The following is a 12076-nucleotide window of genomic DNA, read 5'->3' as shown; positions in this document are numbered from 1 at the left end:
CTGTTGTCATTGAGTATCTGATCATGGAGGCAGAGGACCTATGCTCTGTCATTTGCCCAACCCTTTAAAAAAATCCATCTAAACAGGTGGCCATGACCACATCTTGTGACAGCGAAGCCCACAACTTAATTATGCACAGTGTGGAAAAGCACTTTCTGTCTTCAGCTATGTCCACTCCATGTTTCCCCAGAGTTCTAATATTTTGAGTTGGCGAAGAATTTCTCTCTCATTCTCTCGCCATCATTTATTATTTAATAACTCAGTTGGGCAGGTACCACAAGCATTACAGGGGAAGTGCAGCTAAAGCCGAACTGAGCCCCTCCCATGACACACTCCCCCAGTAAAATTAAATAAGAACCATGTGATACCATCATGTCCAGAGATTCCCTGCCTGCTGTATGCAGCAGCCAATGAGTGCAAGTGGGGAAACACCGAAGGTTTTATAACTACACATTGTACTACTCACAGCTGTCCATGGAGGTGCGGGTTAATTCTGTGTCCAGGGCAGCTGTCTACCAGCTCCATCTGGTATGCAGGCTGAGACCCTACCTGCCCGCGGACTGTCTCGCCAGAGTGGTGCATGCTCTAGTTATCTCCCGCTTGGACTACTGCAATGCGCTCTGTGTGGGGCTACCTTTGAAGGTGACCCGGAAACTACAACTAATCCAAAATGCGGCAGCTAGACTGCTGACTGGGGGCAGCCACCGAGACCACATAACACCGGTCTTGAAAGACCTACATTGGCTCCCAGTACGTTTCCGAGCACAATTCAAAGTGTTGGTGTTGACCTTTAAAGCCCTAAACGGCCTCGGCCCAGTATACCTGAAGGAGTGTCTCCACCCCCATCATTCTGCCCGGATGCTGAGGTCCAGTACTGAGGGCCTTCTGGCGGTTCCCTCACTACGAGAAACAGAGCTACAGGGAACCAGGCAGAGGGCCTTCTCGGTAGTGGTGCCTGCCCTGTGGAATGCCCTCCCGTCAGATGTTAAAGAGATATACTACTACCTGACATTTAGAAAACATCTGAAGGCAGCCCTGTTCAGGGAAGTTTTTAATGTGTGACATTTTGATGTATTTTTAATCTTTGTTGGAGGCTGCCCAGAGTGGGAGGCCCAGCCAGATGGGTGGGGTACAAATAATAAATTATTATTATTATTATTATTACAACTACTACTACTACTAGAGTAGCAGCCATGGAGCCCGCGTAACTTGCAGTTTTGGCTCTTATTTCTATAGGCTAAAACTTGCCATTGGTCACACCACTCAAGTGCTACAGTCACCACGTACATTGTGCCATAATGTTTAATCAACTGAAAATCTCACATGTACAATTTGTTAACATGAGGGTCAGCCCAAACACACACGCAACTGTGCTCTGAGGTCTCCAGTGTCTTTACTTTTGAGTTTGTCAACAGCCAAAAAAAGAAAAAGGAAACAGAAAGACAAAGCCACCAGATTTCCCCCTCCTTCTGCTTGATTTGTGCCACAGCACTATGTTCAGATGGTAGCTGACTTGACTTGAGACGTACATTGCTTTGGGTATCCCAGTTACATACATGGTGCCAAATGAAGAGGTGTTAAGGTGCTGGGTCCTTCGTGCCCCAAGTATTTCTCTGTAGATTGCCTTGGATTTGTTTTCCAGTAACAGAAGTCTTGGCTTGGCAGGCCTTCTACTTTCTTGCCCGTGGAGCTTGCTGCTCTCCTTGCTGGCTCAAAGCTCCTCCATCTCTCTTCCAGGCTATTTTCACCCTGTAATTTAACAGTCCTCTTTCTCTCCCCTTTTATACACCTTCCCTCTTGAGTATTTCTTACAGCTAGTTCAAAGCGGATGCCAATGGATCATCTGGGTGATGTAAGGAAAGGAAGAAAAGACACATTCATTATTTACAGCTGCTCGTTTGCCCTTATAATTTTGAGATGGCTCAGAGGGATGAGAGAGTGTGGATTAAGTTCTCAGAAGGTGAATCACGTCCTGACATTGTATACAGTAGCTCATTCTCTCTTCAAGCAACCAGGTTTGATGCATCAGCATTCTGTGCTCTGCAAAGAAATAATGAAAGGGTACACATGTTGGCATGTTTAATCTCTCTATATTTGTTATTTCAATTTATACCCCGCCTTTCTACATATAGTACCCAAGGTGCCTAAAAGCAATGATGAGAATGTTCTATTCACCAAAGTGGTAAAATTACATCTGGCATGGATACAGCCAGTTTAATTCTAACTGGTAGAGGCCAAGGAGTACTTTTCACATGGTGAACTGCTTCATATATATCCTTGCCTATGGACAATGTAGAAGTGCAAACTTCTGACAGGAAGCCAATCACGCAGTGTTATACTACAATGAAAAAGGACACAGGCACACCCTTCCCATGCCATGGTGTATGCAAATCAGTACGCAACAGCAGCACCTTTGAAAGATCTTATTTGTCAAGTAAGAAGAGGCCCCAATCATGCCATGGGATGCAAAGGCTTCTTGGATTCATTTCTGGTTGTTTCAGAAAAGATAGGATAAAGGCTCTGAAATGTAATGATGGAAATGATGTAATGTGAAGTGTACGTTCAGATGGAATGCCTGTGACTTGTTTAACTTGTTTATAAGATTTATATTCTTCCAGGGAGCTCACAGCAGCATAGCACTAGGGTCTGGCACCCAGGTGCTGGGAAAACCAAGAATCTGCTTATTTATTGATTAAAATATTTATAGGCCGCCCCCTCATATAAAATATCAGGTGGTATACAGCAAACTATGTAGGTGAATAAAACATAAAGTATAATTAAAAAATACAAAATCATAGAAATGACTAGCTCCTCTTGAAAAGGTTTACACAACGGAATAGGCCTGCCAGCATGAAAAGGCAAACCCAAGCAACATCACCATGTACCCACCCAACCTTCTCTCCTGCGTCCCCACCCCTCATGGCTGCTTTCTAATCTAAACAAAAAAGAAAGGAAGAAGGTATTTGGAGAGCCAATTGTTGGTCTTCCATGTAAAGTCCAGTTTTAAGCACATCCATTACCCATCTTCTCTGGTAATGGATGTGCCAGTCTTCTTTGACTAGTGGGCATTGTGGGGTGTGTGGCACAACTCAAAATGGCCGCCACGTTTAAAAGACCAGAGAAAGAGCCAAGACCTCAAAATGGAGTAGGAATTCCTCCAACCCCAAGAGGGGGAAAATACCTACATAAGCCAATGCAGTGCTTGCTCACTGTGAGAACCTCTTTGCACCTTCCTTCTATTCAGAATGAAAGTAAGGGTGGATGTCCAATCCTGGCATCCAGTGAAGTAAGGGTGGGTGTCCAATCCTGGCATCCAGTGAAGTAAGGGTGGATGTCCAATCCTGGCATCCAGTGAAATATGGGCCTTGTTAAGAGAGCCTGCCCAGTGTTGGCAGTGCAGCAAACAGGAACTGAGCAGGAGCAGCAAACAGTGTCTCATGTATTGTTGACTTCTGAAGAGATTTTTGCTGGGACCTTGTGTGGGTGCCACCTGAGGTACTGATATGCCCACTGGTGCCCACTTTGGCAACCTCTGCATTAGCCCATGTGCAAAATGCTCAAAATGCTCAATTTTTTTAAAAAAATGATCTTACCAATTAATAAAAGTGCTGTGGTACGGTGGAGGATTTTCACTTAAAGGCAAATCACTTGTTACCACGCTAGGAGTTATTGTTTGCAGTGGACAGTCAGCGAAATAAGGTGGTGGCGGTGGTGGGAATACCATTACAGTATCACCTACAAAAGAAAAATCCAACACTTTAAGGTCAAATTTATCTGCAGTTCTCTTTGGAGCAACACACAAGATAGCCCTACTTGTGATGTGCATTTCATTAAGAATCATCACTCCCAGGCATTAGGGCATCTTCAAAGCATTTGATTAAACTCTTATCAGTCTTTCCCTACTACACTTTGTTGGAAAACAATTGCACTTTTATTAGCATGCAGAATATTGTTATTATTTATTAAATTTCCACACTGCCCTTCATCAAAGGATCACAGGGCAACTTAAAATATTTTGAAAATGCTTGGAGATTAAAGCTTCAAGATCTGCATTCGTCTAGACACACAAATGGTGTAACACCATAAACTGGAAGGTCTAAAATGCTGTTGTAGGGGCTATTGAGACAAGGGCTCTCAACACAATGTGAAGCAGTATTGCTATTATACTTTGTAAAATAGAATCCAGTTCTCTCATTAATTTCTCCACTGTTTTGAGGAGTGTACTGTACTTTAAAAGCAGTCCTTGCAACTATACTTTCAGTGTCAGATTCTGGAGTTTATCTTCTTCTACCATTCCCACATTCCAGTTCCAAAATTCTTCCCTCCCCTCCTAATCCACCCCTCAAGTGCTGGGGAGGAATGGGGCATCCTTGCAAGTGTCTCTTGTTGTTGACATCTAGGGACCGCCCACTTCGAAGACTTCTTGGCTGTGTCATTCACTTACCCACTGTAACTTGAAATGCTTCAGGATCCAGCTGTTCTTCTTCATTGACAGAAGACTCCTGGACGAAATTTATGTTTTGTTTCTTTTTAATGTGAGCTATCACAAAGAAACACAATCCAATGAGCACAATCAAAGGTCCCATGGTCTGAACAGAATGAAATCCACAATCCTGGAGTTCAACATTAGAAGTATTGCTATGGTTAAACTGCTGGTAGCGCCAACCTGGGCTACAGCCCGGAATCCAAATGCCAAGGACGCTGATTAGCATCCCACTAGTTAAAAATAAAAAACCAAAGACAAGGAACTGAGCAAACTGGCAGTTTCCTCGACAAAAAACAAACCCGTACACCTGGTCATCTTGCAATTGCACCTCTCTGAGGTAGCCTTTAGCTCTCGATTGCGCCAGAATTATACAAACTAGTCCAGTAACAGCAAGCAGAGGCCCAATGATTTTGAGGGCTCCTTTACAGTCACCAAAGGCACCACTTGGGCACGTCTGCAACACAAACATCGAAAGCAGAAATCCAGCACATAACAACGTAATGCCAAAAACGAAAAGGAAAGAGATAAGTTTCCTAGGATGTCCATTATCTCCTTCATGCATGGAACCAGGAACTGGATACATTATTATTATTATTTTAAAATCCCTCTTCAAACCAAGGAATAACAAGTTTTCTTCTATGGAGATCAGAATGACATTACCACTTCAGTAGGCCTGAGAACGAAAACGAAAAGAGGACTATGATTATTAAGCCAAGGGCAACAACAGATAATTCACATATTGAATCTGTCCCTTATTTACACCTGCTGGGTGGGAAACAGATTGCTCCCGGGCAGAGTTGGGGATATGACATGGGAGAAGAGGAAGTTAGCTGAATCCTCTGCTTGCTCAGGGGGTGGTCTTGCCTATGAGAATGCCATGTTACATCAGAATAAGAGGCAGCTCAATCTGAAAATACTTTCACTGAAGTCAGGGTAAACCTCAAGATACGAGCCCCACCTTCCCCCTCTTTGTTACCACCTCCCCACCACATACAATGGATGGCAGGAGAGTCTGACCAACTCTGCAACCAGCTGTGGCATTAACCCCAGGAGTACATAAACCAGAATATAGTTCACATACATCAACATGTGTGGCATAGGGCCATAGCCTTCTGCCTCCATGGCTGGAGAGTCTGGAACACAACAAGTGGGAATTGTTCCCTACTAGGAACTGTGGTGAAGGAGGACACTTGCACAAACAACAAATGATGAATAAGGCTAGTCTTCTCAGATCTTTTACAGATGCAAATAACTACCAGGAACCTCAAGCATAGGCTGCAAAGACAAGGCACCTCACACAGATAAACAAGGGGGCAATGACTCACCAGAGAAAGAGAGCTCATGTCCAGAGTTTGAACCTTTTCCATTTCTAATGCCCCAAAGGAAGTAAAAAAAAAAGAAAAGTGTGTGTCTTGAGCAACACAGTGTCTCTCAACCCTCTATGTGTCCTTCCTCAGCATCTCTCACTTGGAGGTCCCTGAGTCAGTATGCAATTTGCAGTGAAGGGCTCTCAACTGTTTACAATAGAACAAGCAAGCTCCTACCAGGCCTTCACAACCTTTCCCAGCCCCAAAGGTAGGTTCTCAGGGGATCAGATTGGAAAAGCGTGTTGGCTGCAAGCAATGATGGACATGTATCAGTGTTTATCACTAGCACTGAGGCAGGGCTGCTCACTTTTGTAGGTACCCCTGCTCAGATATTCACATGGCTCTCTCTTGCCGCACTTGAGGTTTGTTTCAATGAAGCTAGTAAATGTTGTAAACTTAATTCAGTAGAATTGAATAAACTCTCAGGGTGGCTGAAATGTAGATAGATCAACAAGCTGTGGTGCATGGCTAGAGCAGCAGCCTACCTCAAATCTGGTGCCCTCCAGATGTTTTAGACTACAACTCCCATCCACTGGTCTTTGGCCATGCTGGAGTTGGAGTCCTAAACATCTGGAAGGAAGCAGCTTGGGGGAAGGTAGGGCTGGAGTGCTGACTCTGACTGAGGGAAACCTGAGTTCAGATATCAATAGCTAACAAGCTCTGGGAGGCTTTATGCAATCCTTCTTAGACTAGTGTACCTCACAGGGGTGCTGTGGGGGATAAAATGGGCCAACTCCATGTAAGATGCATTGAGCATCTTGGGATATAAATGTGATAGACAAATAAAGACCATGGCAGGCAGGTAGGAAGAGGCAAGGATTTGTATGCACTTAGAAGGACAGAAGTCCAAAGTCCATTTGCAACTATTAAAACAGAAAGCAAACACTCATTTGTGTGGCTGGTCACAACACAAGTTAAATTGCAAACCTTCACACCTGTAAAAATGTAGTTATGATTGCAAGGATTCCTTGTAAGGAAATAAAGGACTGCAGAGAGACCATGAAGAAAAATGCAGTTTGCTTCCTAGCCCCAAACCCACGTGCACAAAACAGGCCAGGACTTTACTCCTCAATGTGATATACATGATCCAGAGGGGATGAAATAGCAGGTCCCCATCTTCCCCAGCACTTTATCCTAGCAGGATTGCATAAGAGGGTTTATTCCATGTGATCAGCTTCAGCTCATAAGGCAACAACTTCAACCCTGCTCTTACCTCTAGACACCTGCCCTCAATAAAGGAGGAAAATGACAGCACCCTGGTATCATGCAAGACATGTTGAATTATAAACCAAATGGTTCTACCTATCTGAGACATATTGGGGAACAGCACAGACTAGCCAAAATATCCCAGTCCACTGTGTGGATACAAGTAAAAGACTCCTTCCAGGAACACCAACATTGGGGGGGGGGGGGGAGCTTAACAAGTCACATGATGCTTTGTTTAAGAATGCTGGGAATTGCAGCTCTGTAAGGGGTAACCTACGGTTTCCAGGATTCCCTGCGGGAACTAATGTTTTTTACATGTATGGTGTGTATGAAGCCTTTGCTACAGCTCAACAGGTCTGGATCTGTCCAGTGTTCATATGAGAAACTGTCCAATAAGCCCCTTGTAGGCTAATATAAGCTTCTTGAAGTGATAAATTAGGTGATAAAAGAAAAGTGATAAATTAGGCAATGAACATTGCTGTAGGGTAAGGTAAATAATGCTGTGTACACATTCCTGTTTGGTCTGTATCCAGTGCATCCCCACTGCAGCCTAGGAAGCAATGTACAGCCAATGTTAACGCACATCTTTCCTGTAATTTCTTAGGAAATGCTGTGCTTTGATCATGTGTATTTTCTCCAAACCAGCTGCAATCCAAATGGGAAAAAGAACAACTTAGCTGTCTTTTAAGCCCATAATGCATAAAACACCTAAAAGCTATACACTGTGAAGAATTTACATCTTGCCCCTTGCAAGGGGCTCTGTAAGATTTTCATAACGCAACGACAACTCTTTTACTCCATCACAAGGGAACAGCATCCCTGGTCTCTATTGTGGGGATATTGAAAAGAATGGAACAATTAGAGGAGTATGAGCTTTTATGTATTTAAGAGAATTCGTATGCCACTTAATTGTAAATAGAACCTCTAAGCGGTTTGCAGAGGTTTTACACATGTAGAATAATTGTGTTCAGGATGGGATACAGGAATGTGCCTGAACTCTCTGATTATCCGTGTGCAGAATGCAGTGGGCAGAGAGAGAGAAAGCAACATACACATCCTGTGCAGTTTAGTTTGGCACTGCAGATCCTCAGGTGTGCCAAAGGGCAGCATGGCCTTTAAGTCCCTAAAGACACTGCAACGAAATGCGCCCCACTCACAGATAGGGTGCTTGTGCATGGAGGTTTTTCCAGAAGTGATTTCTTTCTACATTTGGTAAATTTATAGCATCAAACTGGAAGCAGAGTAAAGCCTTCCATAAACAAAGCTTCGTATTTCCCTTCTAAAACATTATAGTCATAAGACTAGGACAAATGGAAATAATTTGAAATGATATAAAGTCTACATAAAAGAAAAATATGGACGTCTTTATTGCTGTTTTAGAGAAAGTGTCCTTTCCTCACCAATCTTGTAGCAATGTAATTTAGCAGACACAAATATATATAAAAGGGAAGTTGGGCATATTTTTTTAATTCTTTCAATACCACAAAAGAATGAACACAAAGAACTTTATGTTGTGGGTTTCACATTGGGAAATCTAGAGCCTATGCTAGAAAATTTATATAGTTTCATTTTCAATTAACTTTAATCTGTAAAACTAAGGAGGTTCTACCATAACACATTAAGAGTGCCTATTTGGTTTTTGATGAAGTCATCAAAGCTTGCCATCCCCACAACCCCCACATTGTCTCATCGTAGAATGTGCCAACTGTACAATTTGAAGATCTGGCATTTATGTGCTACCCAAATTTACCCATGAACTGCAGCAAAGGAGAGAGGAAACTAGGATTCGAAGTATTAGTGAACCTAAGGTCATATGCCATGGGAATTATGAAGTCAAACAGTAGTAAAGATCATGATGTACACTGTGGCTCCAACCCAATGTGTACAGTATTTACTCAAGAATAACTCCGTGAGACTTTGGAGTAAACATGAACAGGATTCAGTAGAAACCTCTGAATTAATTAATTAATCTATCTGAATTAAATTCCTGACACTTAACAGACACTAACACAGAATCAGCTAAAATGTGTTGTGATTAAATCCTGTTTAAAGCCAACTCAACAGCTGTAATGACTGACCAGAACTCCAAGGGATTTCACCGTCACTTAACAGTGAGCTTTGCTCCCATACATTTCAGAAGTAAGAGGCTTGCTCTCAAGTAATTGGGTACAGGACAGCAACCGAAGTGTAGCTGGATCTGGGTTAGAATACGAGATACCTGCCACCCGCAGACTCCCACTGAAAACTAAGGAAACTAAAACTTTATTGAATTAGGAGCTTTAACTGGATAACTCATAATAATCTTGTATGTGTTTATAAAGTGGAGTTTTTAGTTTGTTAAAACTTGCTGAAGCTTTAGGGTTGCTGCCCCTTTGTAAACCAAAACCAAAACCAAAACACAACACCCTGTTGAGAAAGAATCATAGTTCAGTGGAAGAGCACATGCTGTGCATGCAGATAGTCTCAGGTTCACCCCCTGGCATCTCCCAATACAGTGGAGGAAAGACTCCTGCCTAAAACCCTTGAGAGCCACTACTAGTCAGAGTAAACAATACTGAGCTAGAGGGACAGGTAGTCTGACTCAACACACAGCAACTTCCTCTGTTCCTAACAATACAGTGAGATGTGAGGTCCTCATTGCATCACAAAATAAGGACAAAGAAATGAATAATGGGCTTCTAACTACAACACAAGCAGGAGATGGCATATGACATGTACTGCGTGGCTTCCAATATATGTAGTTATCTATGCTAAAGGCTGATAGCATTAAAAGCTAGAAATTATTCAAAATCAAGAGTAGCTCTGGATGTTAATAGATTGCTGCCAGACAGATGCACAAGTTACTTTTTTCATTCAATATAGATGTTTATTGATAATGACTGAAGAAAAGATAAACACATGAGGAACACGTAGCTCATAGACAAGGGGTGAAGAGTCTTCAGCCTTCCAGTTGTTGTTGGACTTTGACTCCCTTCTGCCCCAGCGAGCACAGCCAAGGGCAAAGGATGATGGGAGTTGCTGTCCAATAACATCAGGAGAGTCACTGGTTGCCTGCCAGAGATGCATATAAAAGTATGCCTTAGCAAGCAGCCATGCACAAGTGCACCTTTGAAACTTATAAGAAAAGATTAGGGTACATATGGCTGGAAGCACTTCTGCAGTTAAATCTGAAGCTATTTTTTTGTAATCAAATAGGCACATTTGTTAAAGTATTGAATTGCATTTGGGAGACCTGGTTCAAATATCTGCTCAGCTGTGACCTTCGGCCAGTCACTGAGTCTCAGCCTAACCAACTTGCAAGGTTGTTGTGCAAATAAAATGCAGAAGTGGGTCTCCTTGGAGGAAAGGCAGGAGATAAATGAAATATTATTCTTTTTTTTAATGCTGAGTCAACAGGAGAAAACACCCCTAAAGGATCTGTTGACATGCCCCTACTGAAGAATGAGTTCAGCAATGACTTTGAAACATTCTTTTCTGCAAGTATGCATATTTCCCCATTTAGATCTCTAAACTTTTTTACACAGTTTGCATGCATCCCCTTTCCCCATAACAAAACATTAAGAATGCCAAAACTCACTGTGTGCAGTGTTTGTGAAAGGAGGGAAATCAGTTTGCTAGTAAGACAATAAATGTTGTGTCATCCAACTACAGTTAGCAGGTAAGGAAGGGAATATACTAATCCGATCTGGCACCGGCAACCTGTACACACAGACATGGTTGCTCCTGGGTGTTGTTGGTTCAGCATTAAAGGTAAGGGCAGAGAGCATGACCTGTAAAAAGGAGACAGCATGGGGGCATAGGAAGTTGCCTGATACAGAGGCAGAGCACTGGTCCATCGCTACTGACTGACCGGCAGCTGCTCTCTACGGTTTGAGACAGGGCATGACTTTCCCAGACCAGCAGATGCTCTACCACGAAGCTGCGACCACACTACATGGGGCAAGAGCGCCCATTCCTCCGCGTGAAGATCGGGGACCCCTTGCACCCAACGAGGACACCCTGCAACCCAGGCCTGAGAAATGAAACGAGTCAAAAGCGCGGCCTTTTCCCAAGGACACACCTGGCGGGCAAGCGCCCAGCCCGAGACACACAAGCGCTTTTACGCACGCCATGTCCACCCCCGTGATGGTCGGCACGTACCAACCCCCCACCACCACCACCTTAAACGCCACCCAGAGGAGTGCGGTAGCATGACAGGAAGCTGTGAGGGGGGAGAGAGAAAAGCTGCAATGCCCTGAGGATGGGGAAAGCGTCGGCCCTCGCCTAATGCACCCGGAGGAAGGCGGGCGGGCTGTTGTTTTCCTCCCCCGAGGCGGCAAAGCTCCAGCCTCTCATTGGCGCTCTGGGGGAAAGGGAGCCTCTCTTTCGCCTCCTGCACCTCGGCCCCAGCCGCCATTCCTGCCAGGATAGGCTCCCCCCCCCCTTCGCCTCTCTCCCCCCCCCTCCGCCTCTTGACCCGAGAGAGGTTGCTGGCGGCACAAGAAGCGCGGCGAATACCTCCAAGCAGAGCGGCTCGAGGAGCGCCGCTTTCTCTTCGCTGGGGCGCGCGGAGTGAGGCGCTGCGCCGCTGGCCGACCGCCGGGCCGCCTCCCTTCGGCGTCGGGGGTTGACGTCGCTGGGTTGGGGCCTCCCGGAGTGACCTTGAGCGGGAGCCGCGCGGTGATTTTTTCCCTCTTTCCCTTCGGTCTCCGCTTCTGAAGGGAAAGAGAGGATTCTTTACCCGGCCAGCGCGCCGTCCTGTGCGAGGCAAGCGCGCCCTCTGGGGTGGAGAAGAAGCCCCCTCAGCAGCGGGCGGGGAGGCGCGCCTGCGTCCGCCAAGCGGAGGGCGGCGACTGGGCAGGGAAAGTGCCTGAGGGCTGGGAGAGCAGGAATGGGGGGACTCTGTGGCTGCCCGGAGGGGTCCCTCATGCTAGGCGCCCCCTTCGTTGAGGGCAAGGGAAGAAAGTGGGCTTTTAAGTGGTCTTAGCAGGACGCTCAAGGAACAGAAACCCCTCTAGTCCGCAGGTGCAAGCCGACT

At 44.9% G+C, this 12076-nt stretch overlaps 1 protein-coding gene across 1 annotated transcript; it reads right to left on the bottom strand.

Annotated features, from left to right (window-relative positions):
- Positions 1-1284: 1284 nt before the first annotated feature.
- Positions 1285-11685, bottom strand: TMEM171 (transmembrane protein 171). The gene is made up of 4 exons (XM_081930260.1): positions 11557-11685; positions 4445-5159; positions 3594-3735; positions 1285-2040 (listed from the first exon to the last, which is right to left on the bottom strand). Coding segments are annotated over exons 2-4 (768 nt in total). The 5' UTR covers positions 5070-5159; positions 11557-11685; the 3' UTR covers positions 1285-2039.
- Between the last annotated feature and the right edge of the window lie 391 nt (positions 11686-12076).

The sequence above is a fragment of the Podarcis melisellensis genome, assembly GCF_964234715.1.
Source record: "Podarcis melisellensis genome assembly, chromosome: 11".
NCBI classification, from domain to species: domain Eukaryota; kingdom Metazoa; phylum Chordata; class Lepidosauria; order Squamata; family Lacertidae; genus Podarcis; species Podarcis melisellensis.
This window is presented reverse-complemented; position numbering and strand designations above follow the sequence as displayed.

Bases quoted from the DNA above. Each gene is read 5' to 3' on its own strand.
- TMEM171 (XM_081930260.1), bottom strand. From the start codon at position 5,069: ATGTATCCAGTTCCTGGTTCCATGCATGAAGGAGATAATGGACATCCT. The intron at 3,736-4,444 runs GTAAGTGAATGA...TTTCTTTTGTAG, and splicing joins AGCATTTCAAGTTACAGTGG to GTGATACTGTAATGGTATTC.